Source organism: Tyto alba, unplaced genomic scaffold (assembly GCF_018691265.1).
Source record: "Tyto alba isolate M040663 unplaced genomic scaffold, T.alba_DEE_v4.0 Super-Scaffold_22, whole genome shotgun sequence".
NCBI classification, from domain to species: Eukaryota; Metazoa; Chordata; class Aves; order Strigiformes; family Tytonidae; genus Tyto; species Tyto alba.
In genome coordinates, this window is record NW_024881296.1 from 41,403,334 (window position 1) to 41,430,408 (window position 27,075).

General features: G+C 37.9%; 1 protein-coding gene across 4 annotated transcripts in view; it reads left to right on the plus strand.

Moving 5' to 3' along the window:
* Positions 1–7,818: 7,818 nt before the first annotated feature.
* Positions 7,819–27,075, plus strand: part of LOC104361734 (solute carrier family 22 member 16) — a 44,307-nt gene continuing 25,050 nt past the window's right edge. For 2 of the 4 annotated variants that reach the window (XM_033000275.2, XM_033000276.2), the window contains exons 1-6: positions 7,822–8,296; positions 11,082–11,199; positions 13,103–13,652; positions 15,560–15,687; positions 16,067–16,176; positions 16,684–16,783. In XM_033000275.2, the coding sequence (XP_032856166.2) occupies positions 7,860–8,296; positions 11,082–11,199; positions 13,103–13,652; positions 15,560–15,687; positions 16,067–16,176; positions 16,684–16,783 (1,443 nt within the window). In that variant the 5' untranslated portion in view covers positions 7,822–7,859. Of the gene's footprint in view, positions 8,297–11,081; positions 11,200–13,102; positions 13,653–15,559; positions 15,688–16,066; positions 16,177–16,683; positions 16,784–21,807; positions 26,579–27,075 lie in introns of those variants that run through there. The other 2 variants (XM_042795970.1, XM_033000273.2) reach the window with 2 other exon arrangements.

The window sequence follows — 27,075 nt, forward strand, 5'->3', positions numbered from 1 at the left end:
GAAGACATCTGATAACCTAAATGGGAAAGGAATAATGAAATATAACTGTTTATACATCAACTACTGACTGTGTCTATAATGAAATGGAATCTCAATAAAAACATTTTAATTCTGTTAAATACTTTACAGATTATGATGTGAAATTATTTGCTTACATAAGCTGATGGAAACACTACAGCATAGAAGGGAATTAAATACCAAATTTGAATTTGTCCCCCAAAAAAGAGGCTGAACAAAAGAAAATAGTGTTACCAAAGATACTGGAATTGAGTTTTCCCTGTGAGAAGTAATGATAGTAATATATCATGCAGACAGAGTACATGCTAATTTTCTAAATGGTAGATATTTCTAAAAATGCTGTTCCTGGAACGGAAACATCCATGTACGGAGCCTGAAGTGTTACCACTGTTCAAGCGTAGCCACTCTGCTGTGTTTAGCACCAATCCAAATAATTCCAAGACAAACCTAGATAACTTAAAAACTGCATGATGGTGTTATTTTTAAATTAAATTACCTGGTATATATCCTTGAGACACATAAAGCAGAAAGGACACTGGAAGGTGTTGGAATTGCTGTTGCAATCACAGTCCGTTCCTGCTTGCCAGCCTTGTCCCTGTTGTGATTGCAGCTCCACTGGTAACTGCTGTAGCCCTGCTTGGAGCTGTGACCTCAAGTTCAGGGACTGCTTTACTGATACCTCTATGGGTGGAAGTGTACCAGAATTACAAAATTTTATTTCATACTGATTTTGATAATCCAAAAGAAGGCTGACCAGAAGAAGGTTAGAAATTAATGTGCACCGTTTAATGTTTGACGATTGTTTTAAATAACTATTTTTTCTCTCCCTTTTATGGCTTTATTTCTACCAGTAATAAGACATATACTGTAAATATGTGAAGGATAAAAACTGCAGTTTCTCCTCACAGCAAGCGAGATGTTTGGTTGGCGTTTGTTATGCAGGCAGGTATTGTAGAGGTCTCTCTTCACTAGATAATCCATCTGCAGATGGATCTCTCCATGGCAGGTTACATAGCATTTATTTCTCTTTCACCTAAGGAGCCCAGAGCATGGTGCAAGAGCTGTGCTAACCTTTAATGTTGCCAAACTGTTCCAAGTCCATTGGTGACTACTATAGAATCTCTTGTAGCTTACTTATGCAGGAAAACTGGTGGGTGCAGCCCCAGCCGTTAAAAAGTTACCACCCCCAGTGATGTGTTCCTGCTCAACCAGAAGTTACTTTCCCAGTGAAGTCAGGAGCGGAACCTGCGCGTGTAGCTTGGTTGTTTGAGTGCGAATCCAGAGCCTTTGTGTCTGGTCCAGTTCCACTGTCAGCTGGACCGGGAGACCGGGCGTTGCACTGCCGTGGCTGAGCTGGGGTCTCACGGGCCGGCCGGTTGCCTCTCCCCTGGTGGCAGTAGCCTTGGCAGAGAGCAGCAAGAAACATCGGGACATCTTTAATGGCAGCTGCCCTTTCTGTTGTGTGTGGCTAGCCACAGATGAAAGATATGCTACTAAACTGTGAAACCCCGCAATATTTATCAACTGGAATAGTTTGTCACAAGTGATGACAGAAACCTAATGTGCCTGATTTAGATAGTCAGAAATGAAGAACTGTTCCATTAGTTGCCAAAAAAAAAAAAAAAAAAATAATAACCATCTTGCTGATGCGGACTGAGAACAAGTCTTAGCATAGTTTAAACGACCCTTAGGAGGGAAGCAAGTTTACTTTTGACACTGTAAATCAAATAAGGCTGTCTGTTGTATATTTAAGGCTGGTTCCCGGTTCCAAGTCTGCATCACTGCACCATAGCAAAAATATTGCTCCTGAGTCTCATTCAGCTCCTTTCCTCTCAAAAAATAAATGTGTACATGTAAGTGCATCACAGCATTTTGGTTTAGAGTGGAAAGAATGCTGAATGGCTTTTCTCACATTAAAAAAACCCATAACGGAATACAGAGGTGAAGGTGGTTACTGAACACAAATTCTTTCAGAAATAGTAAATATCTGGAAATTTTCCACTGAAGCCATCCTGTTGAGTGTACGCTGCACAACAAAAACATACTGTGTTTTCTGACTAAGCAGTTTGCTAACAAGGTTGTTGAGAAGACAAACAGTAAAAATAGTTCTTGTAAAACCTGTGGAATAGTACAATCCTTTTGCTAATCACAGAAAAGCATTGTGACTCTATCCTACACTAAAAGGATTTTTAAATTTTTATATTAGCTTTTGATAAGTATCTAGTAATTCTCCCTCTCCTCTCTTTGATGAACAGACAAGGAAAAAAATATTATCAGAAACATGCTTTATTTGACATAAAATTAGTGTCTAACATGTTTTGTCCCTGCTGTACACTGCAGTAACTGACACTGGTATATGTACTCTGAGACTGGAGATTTATTCTCTAACAGGTGCGGCAATGTCCACTTCAGGTATTTTTGCATGCCAGATGTACCACCTTTCACATAGGCTGGTGCAGATTACTTGCATGGCTGCAATATCAGTTGGATCAAGCAACTAATCTGGCTTGGTTTATTATTTTTATCATCATCTATTTGGACTTTTTTTTTTCAAGTTAGATCAGTTTCCCAGATAAAATTCACAGCCGGTCCACAAATAAAGTACCACTGCAACTGAGGGTAGAGTGCACTATGTCTCAGGGGATGAATAAGCAGTGGGAAAGAAGGGAGGAAATATGTTACAGTGGCAGTGCCGCGGAAATGTTGTGTCATGACAGGCAGAGCTACAGTGGTCTGAGATCTAGTTTATTGTCTTTATGGAAGAATATTTATTCAGTTCAGGTACTGACATTATGATATTAGCAGTTGCTTTTCTTACTGGTGAGATCTTAAAACTTGTACAGAGGAGTTAGAAAATTTAAAAGTCTTTTTTACCATAAACTGTAAACTGAAAAAAATAATAACTGGGGAGACATTTCACAGAAATCTTTTAAGAAAGACTGGAACATTTTCATGTTGTGTCTTGCTCAAGCTTTTGTGAAGACAGTTTTATGCTCATTTGACTTCTGGCATTCATTAAGCATCTCCATACTGAAGCGGTAACCTACAAAGTCTTCTTGACTCCTATATTTGACACTCCTGGCAAGAGTGATGAAATGTACTTGCCAAATAATTATCTCCCATTGCAAGTCCCATGGCAACTCCCATGGCAAGAAAAACACTGAGAGATTATCATATCTTTTAGGATAGTCATCATGTTCACAGATCTTTAAAAATGCAAAAAGTCTCTGTTTTTTAAAAAGGAAAAAATCTGTAAAATAGGTTATTAGAAACTACTGTTTGCAATAATAATATGTAATCTGATGTGTGTATGTGAAGATAACTGGCATATAAAGTACCCTTACCAAAACCTGTCCTTTCTGAGATGATGGTATTTTCTTACCAAAATTTTGATGCATGAGCATCAGTATGTCTTTATTCATGGAAATTTAACTTTTAAAATGGAGTTTGGTGAGGTTACTAAAAGGATTATATTGCATGTTTGCCTGCAATAGAGATATTTAAGCTTAGTAATAAAGGAGTTCCTTATCAGTCTGGTGTTCTTAAATTAAGAATTCAGGAAAAAAAGTTAATAATTTACAGTAGGTAGCAAGGACATCATAGACTTTACCCCGTGCCTCAGGGTCAGTGAAGTCTGTGACTTGTCTATGTTCTGCTGTGACCCCCAGCACGGCCTGCTGCAGGGGCTGCTGCAGGGGCTGCTCCAGGCTCCCCCAGTACCAAGTCCTCCTGCAAAGAGGAGAAGCTGCTCGGCCTTCACACGAGCACGGGATGAGAAGCAGCCCCAGGGTTTTAAGGCTGGCGAGGAGAATTCACATGGCCACAGCCAGAGGGCTGAGACAAAACTCACGCACCCAGAGGTCCAAAGGGAGGGATCCCAGGCTAGCAATAGAGCAGGCAGCAGCTTTATGTTCCTCCTCGCTCAGCACTCTCTGCTGCCCCAATCTCTATTCCCGCAAACCTGTGTCTACCATGAGGCTGGACCTGTGACTTGCTCTGTCCCTTTTCAATGTTCAGCCATTTGGGGAAGCAAAGTTCTATAGTATCTACTTTATCTATAGTATTCTCGCATCCCGCATATCATCCTCCCAACATACTTTTCATGCTTTCTGTATGTTGTCACTAACGGCCTAATTAATGCCTTTTTGGTAATTACTTAAGTTAATGAACTTCCTGACCTCTACACTACTGGTCTTTCTGGAAGATAAGCTCTTCTGACCCACAGGAGATTCTCAGCAGCTCATAAGGTTGGGCTTTTCAATCTAGCATCAGTGGGGATGCTGTTACAACACTACCGTAGGCGGCAATGAATTTTGCCTTCGCAGTAAAGAGGGCTTTCAGAATACTTTTTGTGTGTTTTTTATGTATATATACAGAGAGAGGCTTAGCCAGCCCACTGTGGAATTTTACTGGAGGGAGCCGTAGCTAGTTTTTACGGGCAAGGGAGCAGCCTGTTAGTGTGGTATGGGATGCCTTCAGCCACCGGTGCTGCCAAACACTTTTCTAACTTCACATCAGGCCTTTTCCCCTCTTCCTGCTCCCTCTGCCTGCCCCTTGGCATTTTTATTGAGCAGTTAGAGGTTAAAAACTGCAGTGCAATCCATCCTGCAGGATTTTGCAACAACACAGCCATTTTGCTGTAAAAACAGGTTTTCCTGTTCTTAAATGAAGTAATAAACAGTATAAATTATGTCTATTAATATGTGTCTGGCATTCTGTTTGACTTTTTGTGTTTGCTTAGCATAGGTGCTGCAAATTAGGTAAGAAAAACAATGATACTAGAGTGGATTCCTTTGTGATTTTCATAACACTGAAAACGGAAAAACAGTTTTACAAGGATCAGTTACATCTAGTTCTAAATTAAACCCTTGAACGATGGGTGAAATATGGCATGACACAGATATTTCTTTAAAATAAATCCTTTATAGAGATGAAAGCTGTTCTGCAGGGCACAAAGGAAAAATGAGGAGAGGATAAGAGACTGTAATTAATACAATTTTGGAAAGTAACTGGAGGGGGATAACTGTTCTGTACAGCAAAGTGATGAAAGACAAGGAAGATCTATTCAAGGTTGCACAAGGATGTTTTATAAGCTGCTAATAGTCTTACACTGGAAAAGGGGACATCGAGATTGGATTTAATGAGAAACTTTCCAATAGAAAGATTTGACAGTGGAGCAGTCTGTCAAAGTGGTTACTGAAGTATGATCACAAGAGGTGTTTAGGAAGAGAGAAGATAAAATTCTCAAGGGAGCAGTTAGTGCAGATATTAGCTAGAGCTGATCCAAATCATAGCCCTGGTGATGCTCTTGGGATTTGAGTTTTTAAAAATAATGTAGTGAATTGGTTCATGCCCTCTTCTCAGTCCATATCCTTACAAGTTACCTTCGTTCAAGCCTCTCCAGCAGGAAAGGGCATAAATACATTTTTCCTGCTCACGCTACTCTGGGCAGAAGAGAAATGATGAAGCTGATATTTCTTGTACTGTGAGAACTAATTAGGAAACTCAAGAAGAATGTATGGGAGTGTGAAATTATTTCATTCTTCCTCTGTCTGTGAAATGCCAACTGGGCTATCTGACACTGCAATTTAGTGATGTGTAATGACAGGTACTGCAAATACTGGGGATCCTGGTTCCTATGACACTTTCTATTAGCTAGTAGAAGATGTATCTGCACAGCTTCTAGGGATTTAATTTGCTAATTTGCTAGAGGTCTTCTAGTCCTGATGTCAGTCATTCTGCATACTGCAACAATAGCCTGGGTTGTTGAATTTGGTCTTGCTCTGCTATTTTAAAAATGAGTTTGCATCTTTTGATGGGAACAGTTAAAATGAAACTAGAGAAGAGGAACTAAAAAGTGTTGTTGACCATATCTCTCTGCATGAATAGGGGGACAAAGGTTGTGTTTCAGAATAACTTTTGTTTCTTTGTGGTCCAAGATAGACCAAAGCCTTTCAGAGTCATTTTAGCCTTGCTTTGATTTGTGGCTAGCAACTTAGTCCTCAAGAAGCTGTTCTCTTGAGAGGGGATTGATAGGCTTAAGGGGTGCTGTGGTTATGTTCAATTTCTCTTGACCATATCTCTCACAAGGATTTTTTGGGAAAGAGCAGCACAGCAGATGTGTCAGGAATGCCTTGCGGCATCTTCAAGAGGGAAGTGGAGCCAGCTTTTGAGCTGCCATGGTGGGTTTAGCAGTTCAGCCTTCTCCTCAGACTGCTATGGAAAAGTCAATAGAGCTGTTGTCAAGAGAAAGGGGAATAAAAAGTGATGCATCTGAACAGCAACCATGCCATTGCAAAGACAGGACAGGCAACTGGGTTTACATTTACCAAGGAAAGAAATAAGAATCACAAGAGAATGAGGATGGTGAACAGAGTTTCATTATACAAGCCAGCTTTGTAAGTGGAAAGGTTACGTGGACATTAAGACAATGTATCCAGCAAATTCTATTTAAATACTTTGGTTATAGATAATTTATAAATTAATTAGAAATTGGGATGATAAATGATTTAAAAGTCCTAGGCGAGGTTCTGTTGCAGTCTTTGTTACTGGAATTCAAGGCTAGATTAGATACATTTTGAAGATGAGTGATCTAGAAGTCACATTTGTTACAGGGATTAACATTGTTCTGATTTTTCCCACAAGACATTTCAAGACAGTTGGTTTTTAGGCATCATTTCCTATAACTTCAGCAGAGATAGCCTCTGATCATTTAAAAACAAGCTGCTTTTTTTTTTTTTTTTTTTTTATACTATCAAGGCCCACCACCTACTGATGTAAGGATGTATGTATAGAAGCTCATTTAATGTTTCTTCAAATTAGTGCGGTTGATCAGCCTTCAGGAAATAAAAAGTGGAGGAGAAACCAAAGCCGTGTTGTTTTTTCTGAACAGATGTTGTACTAATTATGTGCGTAATTTTAACATTTAATTGAGGAAAAGACTCCTTATGCTTAGATTTTCAGAAACTGTCTAGAATTTGTAGTGAGTGATACTAGAGTTTATTGAAAGTCTTTTGAAATTCAGAATATATGTGCAATTTAAATACTAAGATTTACTTGCATCTCAAGCATGTTTTAAAAATCTGTTAAAATGCCAAAATTCAGGCTATGCATAAAACACTCTTTTACCATGTTTGCTTTATGATACAATTCTGTAATGGATAACTGCACACCTCATTTAAGCCAAAACCCAACCCAGGTTACAGCTATGTTTTGGTACAAAATATTTCACACTGTTCAGATTCTATCTTCCTCTACATGTGTCTACATGTATTCTCTCTTTGTCTTTGGGAGACAAGAGATGGAAGATAGGTGGAAGACAGTTATACAGATACAGTTAGGTGAAATGAAGGGCGTAATGTGTTTGGTTTGTTTTATTTGATGTGCATATTTCTATCCCTCAGAACCTGAGGTTGCGACATTTTGGTTTTTCTAACCATTCCACTAATCTGGGACCTTGTTTTGAAGGGATGTACTACACAGAGTTGGAGGGTGGAAAGTTGCTTCAAACAAAGTGCTTAAGTTCAGAATTGTTTCTTTTTAAATGGTCTCCTCTGTGTATGACTTAACACATGACTAAGAGCAGCATTTATTTCCTGATAATAGATTACTTCTGCTATGGATCTTTTCTCACCTTTCGATCCTTGCAGGGCTTAGCTAATATTGAAGCAGCACTGTGTAACGAAGCACTAGACACTTTAATGATGCCTCCATTTACTGCTCCTAGCAAAATAATGATGTTGATTTTTTTTTCATATATAGAGGGCTTTTCTTCAGGAAACCTTTTTCTTTCCCTTTGCAGATTTCAAGCATGTGTTTATTTTGCATCTGTGTTTCAAGCTATGTCATGTGGTATCCATTACTTAGCATCTGTGTTCATGGCTGTTACTCCTAACTTTGTATGTGGGATCCCTGGAAATGTGAGTAGTGTTCTTTTCTACAACTCCTCTGAATCAAGTATAGAGGACATCTGGATGCTATGGACATCAACAGAAAATTACATTGTAGTCCAGCTGGAAAATGGAGAAATTTGGGAACTTAATCAATGCAGCAGATCCAAACGAGAAGTCAGTTTGAGTCTGGCATATGAATACAGAGGCAACAAGTCCGTATTTTCTTGTTCTGATGGATTTCTCTATGATGATAGAAAGTGGAGGAGCACTGTTGTTACACAATGGGATCTGGTCTGTGACCGAGAATGGCTTGCAAAATTAATCCAGCCTACATTCATGCTTGGAGTCTTGATTGGAGCAGTGATTTTTGGTGACATTGCTGACAGGTAAAGTGACATCCTCTGAAAATTGTAGCTTCAGACTGCAGTAACTCCACATGTATCTACCTGTTTCTTTTTTTCATTCATTGTATATTCATAATTATGTATTCACAATTCAGGAGGTTTGGATATTGTTTTATTCAAGGATGTGGTTAACTCAATTTATTTTTCTGATAGGAAGTACTAATTTTAAAGTGTATTCACAAATCATTTGCTGTTAGAGTTTTTTTCCTACTTTATATCATTCATTGTTCTAGGCCTTGATCCCTCAAATTGCCCTGAGCAGCTAGTATCTGCCTGTAGATTATTTTTTTATTGTTTAAAAAGGATAGCAATAGTTAGTAGTAATAGCAACAGTAAAACCTGGGAGTAGTTCACTTCATTTTCCATAAGGAGAGATTCCTCATGGAAACATATATTTTTATTTCTGGATATGCTAAACAGATGAAGACCTACTGGAAAGTTAAAAATCACGTATTTTAAAATTACAAATTTCCTAACCTTTGTCATGAATACATCTCTGTGGGGCTGATGCAAAGTTTTGAGGGTTTGATCAGGTCCCACATTCTTAAAATAAACACCCATACACTATTTTGCCTTGCTGTCCAATGTTTAGCTTAAACTTCAGTCTCTTGAAAGTTAGTCCAGATAGGAGGAAAAATGGTGGTCAGTGAGCAGTGCTGTAGTTTTGGTTATTTACCAGCACGTAACAAGTTCTGCCTGAGCATGAGGAGAGTCAGTCCATGGAGGGACTGAACCCAAGCAGTCCCTTGCTCATGGTGCCACGGCTGTTCTTCAGCCCACTCCCCTCCAACACTTCCTCCTTGGATGTTATCTCAGATATCACACACTGAGATCCAACTTCAGAGCTGGACTCAGAAGAAATAGTGAGATTGAGGATGTACGTCTATATCCTGCTGCTTCTCTTGGTTTTCTTTCTCAGCACAAACACACGTATTCCTACCTCAGAAGAACGCCCAGCTGTGCCCCTCTGTCCATATGAGAGTCAAACGCCTAAGCTACTGTTGTGCTTGGTTTTGTCTCAGGCAATTTATGTGCCTGTGTTTTGGTTTGAAGGCTGGTTTAGTGTTATTTATCTCTTTCTATAAAGGAGCTTGCTGGCTAACAGCTCTGTTAGGTGGATGGTGACATTCTATCCCACAGCTAACAGTAGAAGCAGCAAAAGGAGACCAGGCGTGTTTTCTGATTTTCCTTCATTAGCACAATGATACAGTCTGACAGTTACAACATGGGAATGCAAAAGCAAAGATGATCTCCTTTTAATTTGGCTTTTAGAGCACATGGAATCAATCCTGCCTCCTGATCCAAGGTTTTGTAAAACCGTATTTAATACAAAACCAGAATATAATGCCAGCCTTTGTTCTGTGTCCCTTTAAATCATTCATAGCTTTATTCATTAATACTCAGGCATGATTTATAAGGTTATGATCATATTGTTCTCATTTCTGTTAATTCAAACCCACGAACAGCCAGTTAAGATAATACACATATTCTGAGTTACGGATTTACAACTGTAGATTTTACATCCGAAAGTTATTATTTTCTGACACATCCTCGTTGGTGGGAAATAAGTTTGTGTGTTCCCCCCATTCCCAATTAACAGGTTTTCCAACAGAAGAGCTCCGACATCTAGGACTCATCGGGATATCTTCTGGCAGGGATTAGAGACCAAATGTGCATGATTCCATGTCAAGGTTGGAGCAAAATACGAGTTGTTCTAATGTAGTACCAAATACCCACGGAGAAAAAATGACAACCAAGCCCACAGCCCTGAAAGTCCTCGAACTCTCTGTCTAAACATAATACCCACATCTGGAAAAAGCTGTTCACAGTGCAGTAGATCATAAGAGTCCAAGAGAATATTATCAGGGAAGAAAAATTATTCCATGCATTTTGTACTACAGGACATTGGTAGATAGAATATAAGGAATCCCCAATAGAGTCTTGTATATCTACTGCAGATTTCTAGGTTTTCTCCTCAGGTGAGCTTCCTATTAATAGCATGTGCTCACTAGTTAGGGACAACTGTCTCTACTTGGTATATTTTCTCCGTGAGATACGGGAAGAAGATAAACAAATGGAAGTTCCTTTTTACTAAATGCCCTTCTTTTACACTGGAAATTACTATGTTGTTATTGAGAAGCTGTTATTTGACATGATTTTTTTAGCTGTTGGTATACTAGCTTCCTGGATTTCTGTTTGTATATCCATGCACGTGTGCTGTGATGCAGTCAGAAAATTCAGGGGAACTATGTAATGATCATTTGTTAGATAATTAGATTTTTAATAACTGGACAAAGATATATTACAGAAGCCTTTCATTGCTATCCTAATTGGTTGTTACTTTGACAAGAGATGGCATGTGTTATCACAGCTAACTTTTGTTAGAAATTATTAACTGAATGCAACTTAATATAAAATATCTGAAAAAGTGAGTCTTACCTATTGTCCTCATAAATAAGACAGTAAATTTGCAGATTACTTATGTAGAAGTTAAACTGGAGGTGGCATATGTAATGCCCGCTTCTGCACACTGTTTCCAGCCAAGAATTGTGGAATGGAAGTTTTGTCCATAGGAGCTTCCTTTTTCTTGGAAGCTGGAATTACTGAAAAATTAATACAGGTAATTAAACCAGATTTACTGTGGTGAGTGTAAGTATTAAGTACAGTATTTTCAGATTCACTTCCAGATAGGCTCTCTGGAGTTGCAGGTGTATTTTAATAGAATGTGTGTGTTTATTCATAATTTTATTATTGCTGTGATTTGCAGACTGGGAAGACAGCGTGTTATATGGTTCACAAGTGCTGGTCAGTTTGTATTTGGCATTGTGGTGGCCTTCACATTTGACTACTACAGTTTTGTGATTGCGCGCTTTCTCCTTGCTATGGTAAGAAAGAATGTACACCCTGGCTCTTTTTATGTGTCATTTCCTACCCCTTCTCAGGAAAACCTCTCTTTTGTTATTATTTCCTTCCCTACTTCATTATTCTAAAGCCCCCTCTGTTGCACTTATTTCAGCAGAGCAGGGAGAGTCTGAATGTTCTTGGACCACAGCACTTTTCCTCTTTGAATTAATAGAAAGCATCTGTATGAAGCAGTGTTTGGTACTTCCTCCATCCCAACCTCTGCTGGACTGGTAATTAAATACCAAGCGTGAGCAGCAAACTCTGGATTCTGCATTACAGCTGCCATTGCATTTCTCCTTATTGTTAGAAATTGAGTGTATTTTTCTTAAAATAACAAATCTATAAGACGTACGATTTTTATCTCTACCATTTTGAGTGATGGAGGAGAGATGCAAATTTTCTCTGCCATGCATCTCTGGGTTTTTAAGCTATATCTGGAATACTAAATACATAGGTAGACATGTTTAACACCTATATATTTATACTGTACTTAAAGGTATTCTAGTATATGTGTTTATTTATACACATACTTTTATATATATGTATGATATATACCCAATATCAGATACGTATTCAATGTTTGTATGTAGTAACCAATCTTAAATTACTGTTTTACATCCAGAAGTATAATACTTGTAGTCTTTAACTACATAAAGAAAATATATTCATAAAGACATTAGAATGCTATCACAAGAAAAATTAAGTAACTTATTTCAAGTAGGTTAGAAGTTTGAAAATAATCACATAATTTATTTTATTCCTGCCAGTGCATTAGTCAAGACAGGATCTTGCACCTGGAGTTCCCTTTGTCTAATTAGAGCTCAGAAGGAATTCCTAACAGGAATGCATAGGCATTTCAGCCTTGAACAGTGAGATCAACAGGAGTCCCTTTACTGACTCCTTTGGCAGTTGATGCTAGGGGCTGTGGTAGTATAGAAAAGCAAAAAGCTCTGACCAGAGCAATTCTGTATGTTTTAACTGCCTTCTGGGACTGATTTGTGAGATAGAGGTCTAAAGCACTAGCCCTGTGCCACTGAGATCAGCACAGCTCTCCTATCAGGTTCAGTGGATTCAGAATCAGAGACTGATTAACTGGAATATTTTTAACCAGAAGATTGATTAATCAAAACAATATACTGGAATATTTTCTAGTCTGAATTTTCTAGCTGTGTTGGAAATGTTTTGAGATACCAAGAGTTTGACTGTTGCTAGAGAAATTGAAATATATATATATATTCAATAAAATATACATATTCAGTGAAGAAATACTATAATGCAGAACATGCCAGTAATTGCTTTCACTAGGTAATGCATGAGAACCTATAACCACATGTATGAGATTCTCTTCCAATTTTAAAAATTTGACTTAATGAGATAATTTACAAGGGGGTGGAAGGTAATTCTCAGTAAATTTGCTGTTCCTTCACATACACATTATTAATAGTTTACTTTAAAACCAAGGTCAAGATTTTCAGAAGTAGCAACCTCTTCAGGGGACCTCATTTTCCCGAGTGTCCAGTTTGTGATGTCATTAAGGGGCCTGATTTTTGGAGGTGAAGGGCTTAGTGACATACTCAAATTGGACTCTTTTTGAGGTGTCTCTTGCTGTCTCCCCCCACTACAGAGAAGCATCCAAAATCACTTCACATTTTAAAATACAGTGTCCGGGCAGTCTGAAGGTTTGAGTGAACCCCAGCCGATTTGTTTTCAGAGTGGCCTTTTTTCTGTCAGTGTGGGTCATGCCACTGCGGTGGGAAGTAAGCATACGCAAGTGTGGAACACTGTTAGCTGTTTGGTTTTACGGCTATTGCACGAGGAGAATAGATACAAACCTCACTCTTTTTTTTTTTTTTTTTTTCTTTTCTCTCTCTCCCACCCCCCCAGGTTTCAAGTGGCTATCTGGTTGTGGCTTTTGTTTATGTGACTGAATTTGTTGGCATTAAAGCACGAACCTGGGCTTCTATGCATGTCCATGCTTTTTTTGCTATGGGAATTATGATTGTGGCACTCGTGGGATTTTTGGTTCGGACCTGGTGGGTCTATCAGATATTCCTCTCCATAGCGACGCTTCCCTTTGTCTTGTGCTGCTGGATGCTCCCAGAAACACCTTTTTGGCTCCTGTCAGAGGAAAGATATGAAGATGCACAAAAAGTAATTAATATAATGGCAAGATGGAATAAAGTAAGGAATCCCTCCAAAGTTTCTGAACTGTGCTCAGTCCAACAAGATGATCTAGTCAGTGGCAGAATGGGTGACAGTGACACATCCTCAACAAAGAAGCACGACATCTTAGATCTGTTTTGTAACTGGGACATTGCAAGAAGGACCATCACAGTCTGGCTGATTTGGTTCACTGGGAGCTTGGGGTACTACGTCTTCTCCCTCAGCTCTGTCAATCTAGGAGGCAATGAATATTTAAATCTCTTTCTCATAGGTAAATACTTTTGTACCCTATTCTGCTTATGACAGAACTAGAACATAACATTTAGAAATGTCTGTATATTTGACAGCCAATTTTTAAGCTTTCTTCATTCAGTTATGAACCTTGTTCAGAAAGTTTGCTAACTCTTCAAAAAGTTTGCTAACTCTTCATAAAGTTGACTAATACAGGAGGAATATCATTCACCTCAAATCTCACTGTTTCTGAAAAAAAGAAACCAACCTTAAAATTCGTTGGTGTACAAAATTCTTCTCTGTCTTTGTGATTGTAAAACCATATTCTGCTTGTCTCCTCTTTGCCCTGCAAGCATATAGCAGATCCACACAAACACCAAGGGAAGTAGACCAGCAACACAAAATCCCCACAGTTCTGTTAAGGGCACAAACTAGGAAAACAGTCCTTTAATCACTTACAGTCATGATATATTGAGTCTGTCTGTGTAGAAAATAGATTCATAATTATCAGAAGCAAAAGTAATTTTAGTTTTCTCAAAACTATATTTTTAATATAGATGTAATATTCTTTTAATTTTATTGGTCTGGTTGTAATCTTCCTCTGGTATGTAAATTGTGAATAAAGGTAGCTCAGTGCATTCAAGACCTGATCCAAAGTTTGTTAAAATCAGTGGAACTATTCCATTGACTTCAGAAGACTATAGATCAGGCACTCAGCTCTGAGCCAGAGAAGAATTAAATCATGCGCTTTGCTTTATGCAGCTGAGTTCTCCAGTAAAGGAATGTGACTGTTCATCTACATAAACACACAGAATGACTGGGGCTCCCATGAATTAAGTCTGTGTTGTCACGTATTATAGTGTATTGGTAGACCGATGTGTTGAAGAGTGGATGCTAGTATTGCACAGAAAACTGAACTGTTTACAGTGGAGTACAGTGCATAAATCATCATATCCACCTCTTCCAAAAATATTTTAGTAGACTAACAAACACTGAGTAGTTGCAACCTGCTTTTACCAACACAAGCCCAAAAGATTTTTTCCTGATATTATAGGTGTATTGACATACTATACATGTTTAGTAAAGGAATACAGCATATTTGTTCAGGACTGTATCTCATGTTCTTCCTTGATTTTGCATTGGACTTAGTAGCATTCTTCATGAGCAAGTTGGTTTAAAACATGCCTAAACTGGCTTAGGCTCAATATAATTTGTTTGGGAGCAAATCATATTTACCAGGGTTTGTGAATAGTCCTGGCCAAATGCCAGTTCCTTTCGAGCTGCAGAAGTTTTCATCTGGAAAGAGGCATTAGGAAGAGGCAATCTGAGTAAGAGTGGGAGTTTGTAAGCAGCTGCCCTCTTTTTTAATGGAGACGAGAGTAAGCTGGAACCTCACTCTCTGTATTTGTGGAGCTGACTCAGAAAACGAGACCTGGCGAGACCTTGCTTGCCTTTTACACTGGGCTGATTTTGGGCTGAAGCTGGGGAGGCATCTGTAGCTCCGGTTCTATGTCCAGGTGGAAGCTGGCAAATCCTGAGAGGTGTGTCAGTGTGACACTAGCAATATTCCTTGTGGACACGTGTACACTGTTGGTGTGAAAATACCTGAAGCAGAAGAGCAGCGGCAAATAGAGAACGAAGTGCCAGTGCCATAAAAGCAGAACCATGTCCTTGCTGTTTTCTGTAATTTTCCACCCCAAAGAGAACTGGAGCTGCTCAGCACTGTGAAACCCATTTCCCTTGTCCTTCTCCATCCCTCACTACCATATTTTAGACCACGTTTTCTTCCTTCTGTTAACAAATAAACTAGCCCAACACACTGGCTATCTCTAGATTTCACTTATTTATTACCCCCTAGATTAAATTAATCCTCAGAAAGTGGAGGTTAGAGTTATAACATGCATATGTGTAATCATGACTTAAAATGAAATAATTTCATACTGACAGGTGCTGTGGAGTTGCCTTGCTATATCATTGCTTGCATTGGGATGGACAAACTGGGAAGGAGAAACACACTCATTCCGTTCCTTATTTTAAGTGCACTGATCTGTGTTTTAATTATGTTCATACCTCAGGTTAGTCACGTATTGTTGAAAGTGTTCCTACAGTAGAAATTAATTTTAAAGGCTCTTAAGTCTTTCTTTCCAAATCATATAGTTGATTAAAGGCTGTTTTTAAATTGCAGCAGCCAGTCTAAGGTAAATTTCTGTATTTTCAGTACAGGTTTCATTATCATTGCTGGAGTCACATGTAAAATGTTCCCAGGGCTTCAGTGAACCAGGACTGGTAAAAAGTGATATGGATACTAGTTACTTACTGAAACCGATTTAAAAAAAGCAAGCAATAAATATTGCTTACTGTTTAAAGGAGGGTCACAACTTTTGAAGCATTCAAATTAAGTTTGGAAAAGTGTTATTTTCTGGTGATTTATTTATTCGTGCTCTCTTTCTATAGGATTTCAGTATATTAATTATCTTAGCAAATATGGCTGGAAAATTTTCAATAGGTGTGGCATTTGGCCTTATATATCTCTACACAGCAGAACTGTACCCAACAATAGTAAGGTAAGGACTTTCAACAGTTATGTATTTTTAATTACTTTGCTGTTATTTCCTTTCCTTTGTTATGCTCCTGCACAAGATCCAGCATCTCTTGGCATCAGTGGTGGTGGTCTGAAAGACTTGGGATGGGATGAGTTCCTCAGATGCTTCAGAGTTGTCTAGTGTTTGGCTGTACCATAAATTTTTGTTTATTTTTCGTTCCGTGTGCATTGATTGGTTTCACTGTGGAACTAGAAGAATGCTCAATGCTTTCTTAAACACTGTTTATGTCTTTAGTAGAAATCCTAGTTGTTCATCCTTTCTTCTATGCTAAATGATGATTATATTTTTAATCTTAATTATAGAAGCAGCTGATTCTCACTACAGTATAAATTTACATTGGCATGGCAATAGCTTCTTAGCAGAGTTGCTTAAAGACACATGTCTTACTGATGTTTTAAGTGTCTCTGCATTTCTAATTGTTTCCTTTATCTGCCAGAATTCTTATCAAAATTTTTATTTTATGTGTAGATCACTTGCTGTTGGAAGTGGAAGCATGATGTGCCGTGTAGGAAGTGTGGTTGCTCCTTTCTGTGTGTATCTGAGAAGTGTTTGGATTTTCATGCCACTTGTAAGTATTTATTTCAGTGGTGAAAGTTTCTGTTTTTTAAAAGGCATATGTGTCGCTTATTTTATCAGGGACCAAAAGCTGAGCTTTTATTTTGAAAAGGAAATGGAGTGAACTATCCTTGTTCTAAACTTTAAGTCTCAAAGATTAATAACTTCATATTGTTAAAAATACACAGCTAAAGCAAAAGGGAGACTTTGATTCACTGAAATCTTATGAAATGTTTTTATGCTGAAAGACATAAACATACTTATGCACTGAGTCCTAGTATAAAATTGATAAAAATATTTTCTATAAAAATATGCTTCATCTACCATGTAACATTTAGGAAGTGTCTTAGTTCGTACTACTTTGTAGGCCTAGCAGTTCTTCACCATGCTCCTGGTTTATTCTTACCCTTTTTCAAAGGCATAGTTTGTTCATTCTTGGAATTCAGCACGGGTGGCTATTTTTTCTTATATTATTCATTAATCTTTACCATGACTTTCCTTGGGACATTGCATCTTTGGATATAGCCTTCCAAAAGATCCAGAATGTCTTATGCTTACTATACTTGGTCTTCACAGATGACTCAAAGCTCCCTTTTTGTGTTTTTCATTTACAAGAACTGAACAAAACAATTAATGAAATAGCAAAAGAGAAGCAAATGTTATATTGATGAGGTTCACGGTGACTTTAACAAGCAGCAGAACCTTGGATTCATGAAGCACATCCTACTCATAGGTAACTCCAGTTCATGCTACCATTAGGTTTTGTCTTCTACCAACAGTTGCCCCAGGAAAACAGAGGTGGGACTATTCCTTCACAGACATTGGACATTTTGTCTGCATTATGTAGCTTTAGATTCATTTTGGACAAAAGATTTTATGTATTTCCTGCTCATAGATGAATCACATTTCTTCATTATATTTCTGTTATGAAGCATTTGCCGCTTAAGAATCCTGCAGCTATTCAATCCCTTTTTTCTCCTGTAGGATAATTTATACCCTTATATGTAAAAGCAGGTGGAATTCCAAAGTTTATGTCAAAGCTTTAAGTAGATAAGAGTTTAGTAATGATTTAAAATAGTTTGAGTTCTTTCAAAAACCCCTTAGAATTCACCGTGACTAGCACACGAATGTTATATGTGAAAATGTGATGGGATGTGTCTTTAACTTGGATTCTTACTTTCATTTTGTCCATTGCATGGGAATTTCCTGAAGAAGTGGCACTGTATCCTTTTGATTTTGCAACTATAAAATCTTGAATTACAGTTGCTAGATACTGGTTTCAGAGAATTATTGAGAACTTGTTTCATTATTTAAATTAATGACTTTCAGCTGTTTTGGATAAAAATTAAGATATGAAGAAGACCACAAATTAACTTATTTCCTCAAGCTCCTAAAAATGTTTTCTTTCTTAATAATGGCCCCACACAAACCAAGATATCATTCCAGAAGAGAAGAAGCAACATTTGCCCAACAGGGTGGTCATGGGAGAACATTCTTTTTCTCTTGTCAGTGTTTTGCCCCTTACTGGCTGAGATAAGCTTTATCTGGGCAGAAGTGCTGCAATTAAACCACAGATGGGGAATGCTCAAACATGCTGGAGAGCAGTGCAAATGGCAGTATAAACCAAGGAATTATTTCAGCTGTGAGCAACTCTCAGTGTACAAAAATTATCCAGAGTATTTGTAGAGTTCTGTGGTTGTTCACAGTGAGTATGTTTGCATTATCAGCTCTTATTATAAAACATTTGTCAGTTTATTAAACAGGCTTGTCTTGAGTTGGAGCATAGCATGACAGGTCTTAGGTCACCTAGGTGTTTTGGAATGGAAATGAAATTAAATGGATTACATTTGTAAGTAAACTGATATACATCATGTTGTTCTATTGTATATACCACACACTGTTGAGCAGTTACTACTGCTGTTTGTTTGACAGTCTGCCTCATGCACAGTTACACCACCTGTGAGTAATGCAAACACCTCATTTGAATGCCTATAAATTGAATAATTTGCCAAGCATGTTTTTCATGTGACAGCTTTTTATGAAACTTATAGTAAAGCCACTGCTCCATGTGCAACCTATTTCTGTTTCTCAACTGCTAAGAATTATGTTACAGCAGCTTTTTAAGAGACTTGATTTTTCTCTCAGATAAGCCATAAACTATAAATGAAAAAAAAACTCCACTGAGGTCAGTAAAGTTAAATGAATGCAAATCCTGTGTCTAATACTTCTGGATTTTCAGAACAAAAATTAACCTTTTTTTTGTTTAAGTAGGGATTTTGTAAGATCACATTTTAGGTTGGTTCAGAGATATCAGATGTGGAGATATATATATAAACAGCAGACTAGAATAATCATTTGTTCTCGGAAGTAAAAGTATTATTTTGTAGGGTTATTTAATTTAAATTATCTTTTGTTCTAGGCTAAATATATTAAGTCCTGGTCTTAGACCATTGTGAAATTAAAATTGTTGCTCCAGGTAGGAAGAAGGACATATGAAAAATGGTGGTAAATCTTTTTTGGAAGTTCTTTGTGGTAGCTGTTAGAAGCTGCTGGTTCCACTGAAGTGTTGGGAATACTTTGAGAGTTTGACTAAGCAGAAAGTCAGATTTCAAATTAAGACCTTGAAAAAGCAGTGAATTTAATCAGGTACTTCTGTCAGAATAACTTCAGTGGAGCTTAAACATACTTAAATATTTTGTACAACAGTACACTTTAATCCATAAGCATTTAACTCATTGACTATATCAGAAGAACATTTTCTGATGCTGAGTTATATATGTAAAATTGTACATACATACAGAATGTACACATTTTTTATGAGCAAGCAAAGGGCTAAATTATATTAGATGCCTCATGAAGAAGTATGCAAAGATAAGACTGAAAAAGACCTGCTTTGATTAAATATGAGCAATGTCATTGATAAGTGTGGTGACTGCCCCTGAAAAGGTAGATGACTTTTGAGAAGTCCTTTCGTTAATATACTGTGATGTAATTGTTTCGTATTCTATTTTTCATAGGAAGTACTGGAAGATGCTTTGTAGGGTCAGAGAGAAGGGAAACATACTGAATTAGTCATCATTCAGCAGCTTTCACATTTTAAAAAAGAAAACTAACACATGATGGAATAAAGTTAAGAGAGCTGAAATGAAAAGGCAGGAAAGATGGTGGTTTGTACGCTTACAGAATAGTGAGAGTTTGCAGGGGAATAAGAGGAAGGTTCATGAGGAAGGGAAACATGAGAAGAATGCAAAGTGTCTAAATGTCTAACCGAAACAAAGACACACATACTCAAAGCACACAGTGCTGCTTTAACCTTGTTCTGTGGCGCATCAGTAGTGACCCTGTTCTCATAGATGCCAAATGTATGGGTATCCATAAGCTTCAGTATCCTTCACAGCCTTTGATATTCTCAAATATAAATTTATGACAGCCTAAAGGATGTGCATAAGAGAGGTTACTGTGGAATAGCAGCTGTGTGTCAATATATCCTGTCCTGCCATGGCAGAAAATCATGTTTTAATAGTGGAGAAGAGTTTTGACACTCAGAAGTGAGACTTTAATATTTTGGAAAATATTTTAAAATATCTCTCCTGCCACATACATATGTCTACACAGATTTCCCTCAGTTTGTCACTCTGTACTGCTAGGAATTTTTTAAAATTTTTCATGGTAAGAGCATAGCTATTTTATTTTCACTGTAGTTTGTCGTATTCAACAGTATTTTGCTTAATTTTTTATTTTGTCAGCCTCTATATTTAATACAAGTACAAAAAAAGTGTATGCAACAGTGCGAATTCTGCTTCTCAAAAAAGTGCTTGGGACAAGCTGTTCTTTTCTTTTGGAGGGGAAAGAAAGCAAAACCAGCATGGTGCATATGCATGAAAATAGCACCGTTCAAGGTTACAGTGGAGAATTCCAATTTTAAAGCACCTTTCTGACTTAAAGAGAAAGTCTGGCTTAGCTGCAGATGGTAGCTGGCCAGTTCTTGGCGCAAGCTCTGAGTGAGAGACATAGGCGTGGTAATTCCAAATGTTCTCTCTCACACTTGGCAAGAAAGTATTAAACAAACAAGACAGACTTGAGAATCAGCACAGGGCAAGATAAGGATAATACGTTATCAAAGTGCACAGTCATAAAATGGAAAAACACTGAGGCCAGGCATGATGTACTGTGTGGAATCTTTTCCATCAAGACAGATTTGGGTATTGGAAGAATGTCAGGGCTTTAATGCTGTTCTGGACTTCAGAGGAGGAAAGTGTAAATTGTTCTCATTAAACAAGGCACAGAAATGAAGGGGAAAAAAAAGATACTCCTGGAGCTTGTATGTGCTTCTGCATCTACCTGTACGACTCATACTGAAGTAAGCTGTCATGGAACTATATACATCATGGACAAATCCAAGATGTCATCCCGGTGCAAATGTCAGTAGATGCCTGCACCCCTGATAGCTCTTTGAGGCTGAGTTTAGCAAAGTACTGCTTTTGAGAGCTAGCTCATTATCTGCTGAAGAGCTCTCCTGAGCAGGGATGTGCACTTCTGTGGCTCCAGGCCAACAAGCCTTACTGAGAAATTCTGATTTGGCTGCATGCAGGAGGAACAGGCACACAGGTACAGGGGGAATAGCTTCAGGAACTGGAGTGTGAATTGAGATTACAGGTGGCAGGGAAATTGTAGCTCAATGAACATGCATGTAAAAATAAATGTATGCAATCCTAGAATCAGTTCTTAAACACATACCTGATAGTAGAAATACTGAATAAAGATATATGTATTTCCTCAGGATTATTCCTACCTGCACTGTATTGATCCCTTGTGAACAAAATGCTTTACTTGCTCTTCATTAATTCTGCTGTATAATCTTTCATTTATGCAACAAAAAAGGCAGATCTTCTATACGGTCAACATTTAAGACTTAGGATCTTTGCTTTACATTACAGTTCCTTGTGCTTTGTTTTAAATGTACTATCAAGCAAGATCAAAGATATGCATAACTTGAAAGACATTTCTACCTTTACAGCTATTGTTTATTTCTTCTAGTTGCTTGTTGGAATCATGGCTCTTCTGAGTGGAATATTAACAGTAATGCTTCCAGAAACACTGGGAAAGCCATTGACTAATACTTTGGTGGAAGCTACAGAACTGGGAAGAAACAAGAAAAGCTGTTCAGGAAAGATTCCTCCAGCACACAGTGGTGCAGCATTAGAAAAGATAGAGATGTTTGGTCAAGAAAGTCAGCACTGAGAAATAAAGCAACAGCAAAATGACTGTTCCCAATTTTAATCATTATCTAATTTATAAGATCTTTTTATTCAAGTAATGTGACTGTTCTATAATATCTGTGCCTTTTACTTTGTATCCAGCTTTGCCTTTTCAATAGAGCAAGTATATAAAACCTTTTCCACATGACTGAGGCACTGCAGAAAATTTGATAGGATTTCTTGATCCCTTGTCAAACTTACCCAGACTTTAGAAAACCTATCTGACTTGCTGTGACCAGTGGGAATGATTACTCTAAATGTTGGAACTTACCTGATTACACATATGTAAAAAAACATGCTGGTTCTTTGCTTCACATTTTCTGCAGTTACATTTGTAAATCCACCATGAAGTGCCCTGGCTGCTTTCATCCTGTTGCAACTGACAGTTACAGTCTTGAGACTACAAAACATGATAAACAGTTATAATTCAAGAGAGAAGCCTTAACATTGCACCAAGTCATATTAATAATTTTAAAGTTAAACTACTTTATTCTTTTTTTTTTTTTTAAGTTTTCTACTAGAAAAGGTGCCATTGCTAACAAAGGAAAAGTATTCTGTAGAACAGCTTCTGAGTGAAAAAATAGTACTAAGTTTGCAAAATGTGCAAATAGTTTGTATATTCATTCTGTTGAATGGCAAATGTATTTTTATTAGTGGTTTAGAAAAAAACGTTCACTGGATCTACCGCTGTCTTACTAAGTTCTTTTTAGTTTAGCTAAAACTAAAATGTCTGATGCCTTTGAAAGTCATATTCATTCCAGACTGTTATTTCTGTGCTCCCCTTCTCATTTATTTCAGCTCAGATCTAGCATCAGACCTTTCATAACTTTTAAGAGCCACACCAGCAACTTTGTCAAATGCCTCCATCAATGCCTTGTCAGTCGTCAGTGAAAAAGAATAAATGGCATATGAGTCTTATTCAGGCTCTCTGCACAGAGGTGGACTTCGTCATTAATGAATGTTTAGTAGACACGGTATCCACACACCATTTTTCCCATAGATCAGCTGTCAGTAGCTCATTTTTTCTCTATACCACACAAAATCAGTTAGAAAAATATAATTTAAAAAATGATAGGTTGAGGACAGTGATCAGTAGAAGAGCTACCAGTTACTCCAGTAGTGTTAGTCAAAGTGTCTGTAAATGTCCCACTGTTGCTACACCTTATGTGTGCATCAACACTTACTTTCTGGTGCAGTGATTTTGCCTTATGACTGTGGGCCATGGAAAACTGGTAGGTAGGAATGCACCATCCTGGCTGCTACTTTTATGGCTTTCTGACCCACCTCCCATTTTGCAGTCTACCTCCAGCCCTGGGGGTTTCTTCCTTGCCTGAGGATCTGTATTCTCTTCACTTGGCCACCCTTGATTTGAGGGGAGCAGCCCATGAACCTTCTGCGTGTCCAGGTTCAGACAGCCCTCTCTTGCCCGGGCTGTGTGAACCCTGTCATCCCTGGTTTGAAATTGGATTTTTTCTCATCTTAGGTACCTACTCGCACGCTAGCTGGTACAATCTCATCAAAACAAGTCTTCCTTGTTTACTTCTTTGCCATGTACCTCAAAATAAGACATCTTTATTGCTGTAGATAAATATTCTATATGCTGTAGAGCTTAACGGTCACATTTTTCAGTTATTTCTGCATAGTCATAATAGTTTCAATAACTTCTGAAATTGTAATAATGGTTTATATTCCCCTAGAAAATACTCTTTTCTTCACTGCGCTGTCCTACAGTGTCAAATAGCATTTTGTTCCTGGTATTAGGACAAAATCATAGCCTATATGAGGACTAACATGCTTTGAAGCAAGCAAAAATCAGTAAGTTTAAGTTTGAGGAGTTTCTGTGTGATAATTACATGTAAAGCAGAAGGGAATCTCTATGCTCCCTTCAGTTCTGTGGGTGTTCTGGTATTTGCAGAGAAAACCTCCAAAGAGAACTGCATAGAATGCTATGGCTTCTGTCCAGATATATTAGTTCAGCAAAAGCATGTGCTTAACCTTACCCGGGTGAGTAATCGCATCATTATTCAGGCAACAACTTGAATATGTACTTTGATGACTAAAGATAGGATTACTCACATGCTGTGGCTTTTTATTTTGCTGAAGAGCAGACCTAGTATTCTTCCACTGCTTTCAGATCCCCCTCCACTTCCCAGGGCAGAACAGCTCTCCATATCTGCAGGATCTGTTGCCAAACCCTGCATGCCCTGCCTTAATCAAGGATTTATCCATGCTAAAAAAGAAAATGTCATGCAATACACCTCACAAGGAGTTAAACTGGTACTGTCTGACATTACAGCCACCCTGCCCCCACACAGAGCTCCAAGTAATTGCATTATTTTGAGGTTCTTACACACAGATACTCCCTCTTTTATTAGTACAAGGTCCTATCTTAAAGTCCTTAGTCTTGAGTGCTGGGGACAGTACAGTCTATTTCGAACAAGGTACTAAAGGACAATTGAATAACTGATTTGAGGATTGCCCTGCTAAGAACAGTCAATGCATGCTCTGTGTTTATTTGCCTTGACAAACTCAGGACCTGGTCATCTGTAATTGGTATTTATAAGGTAAAGAAAAAAACCCCAAAATTTAAATGCACAATGACTGAGCAATGCTTACAGACTACAATTCAATGATTCTAAAACACAGTGTAGCTTGAGTTCCTCCTGTGACTGAAGTCAGCTGGTATTTGGTCTATGATTCAAATGAGACCTGAATTTCCCTGAACTAATGAGGTTACTTTTTTCACTGGAGAGAAAAAGTTTATTGATCTACAAGTACACCTTTTGTGGTTTTATGCATGAAGAGTTTAGAGGATGCCTTGGGGTATCCTGTTCTTTAACCTGAGGAAGCATATTACTGTAAAAAAGGAAATAGCATGTGTCGATATGTATCTAGCATTTCTGTTTGCTTGTTTTTTCGATATGGACAAAAATATGTTTAACACTAGTCATACATTATAAATGTAGCATAGACAGGGTGACTTGTTTTCTTTCACTTAAATAATCATGGATTACCTAAATCCTCTCGCAAGACAGCACTGAGTTTGGGAACAAATACTTCTGTTCTTGTGGGGCGTATTTCCCTTTCTTTGCTCATAAAAAGAATCACTTTTCATAGTTTCTTACCTGAGTCCTTAAGTTCTTTTAGGTTTGTATTTGTCTTCTCTATCTTAGTGCAAATTTATTGTGCTGATCAATATCTCTCAAGTTACATAATGGTTTTATGAGATACTGGATTAGAATTCTTATCTGTCTTAACTGCTGGTCACTATTGCACAAGGACAAATGTTTTTGTCCCAAATTTTATATCATATTTTAGTAGACAGTCTTGCAGTTTGTTAAGGACTTACTCTGGGTTAAATCTGGGATTGAGAACAATTATCATTAGTTTAATGATAACTAAGGGAAAATAGTAAGTAAATGTGTTTGATATTTTGAATCTGTATTTTAAAACTATGTGAAAAGATGTCTTTTCTGCTTTAACGGCTCACTTCAGTTTATTTGTGCAATTTTCCATAGTTTAAATAACTAAGTAGAAAAGAAAAAAAACTATTCAAAAGATACACAGTCTGTTAAAGGTTGGTACCCTGAATGCCTGAACAAGGGGGTGAATCCTGCCTGAAGGCTGAGGGTTTTTGTGTAATGGATCTGTGGGAACAGAAGATGGTCTGACATCCCAGCTCAGGGATGGAGTGGAGGACTTCTTGGCATTCTCCTGTGTCTTTCACAGCTTATTTTTACCAACTCCTCGGGTACAGTCACTTAGGAAGCCTCCACAGCATTGGGCTCAGCACCATGCAAGGCCTGTGGGTGCCTTTTGCGAGGGCTTATAAAAAGGTGAGGTCACTTGTGCCATGGAGGCATGATGCCAGAAGGGCATTTGTGGCTGCAAAAAGGAGTGTATGCCATTTACAGAGATTTTAAAGATGCTTGTCTGAATCCCAGAACAGATTCATAGGGGAGAAATGAAACTCAAAGATTAAAAAAAAAAAAATCAGTGTTGACAGAAGGACGAGTTCATTCTATCAGAAAAAAATCCAGTAAATGCAGTGAAGCAGTATCTGCATTGTTATATCTCTCATGAAGAAAGATTAAAGCACATCTATCTACTGGTAACCTAATAATTTTGTACAAGATTCTGTAGCAGGTGGAGTATGCCTTTTGATAACATGGGGGAGTATGTACTCACAGGAATGAGTTTGTTTGCCCAGAATATGTGGATCTAATACAATATATGTTAATGTTTTTTTTAATGTGTACTTATCTGCAATTATGTGCAAGAATAAAGTCAAGCACATGTTATTTAATCTTTACACCTTAATGAAATGTAATGAATTCCTATCACCAACTCTTGGTTTGGTACATGCTCCCTTGTAGGAGCTGGGCTGGTGCTTCGGTATTCCACAGAGATCCCATGGTTTAGGCTGGAAAGTATCATGTGTGTGTCTTTCCCCTGTCTACGTGTGCATGTGTAAACGAAGGTTTGGGTAATGTGTTAGATGATGACTATGACAAAATGTGCATTAAAAATGTGTCATGTTTTTCATTTCAGTTGCAGGAAGAATATGGTTCTTTTTTGCCTTTATTTGTATACGCGGGCTGGAGCAGTAGTCCCTAAGGCACATTCAGTAGTGACAAAAATAGCTGCAGATATTCTACAATGGGTATGAGTTGATCAGAAGAGAGTAGGTGACTATAGGAGTGACAAAACAATGTAACTTGTAACCACTTGGTGTTCAGTGGATATGAAACCAAACGGTAACTTCCTTACTCAGGAACTGGAGTGAGCAGAGAGTGCAAGGAAAATGAGAACTGCAGCAATTTATAGCCCTATTCCTTGTGATTTGTCCCCTCAGCCCTTCTCAGTAACCTATTTTCCACTTCCCTTAAATTTTAAATTAGTGCAAATTACTCAATTATCCATGCATATTTTATTAATCCTACATTTTCTGATCAAGCTACACCCATCACTTGGCTTCATCATTCGTGTTTTAACGGCTTTGTATGTCCTTGCCAGGTGATTCAGGTTCCTCCCTGAAAGTAACCAT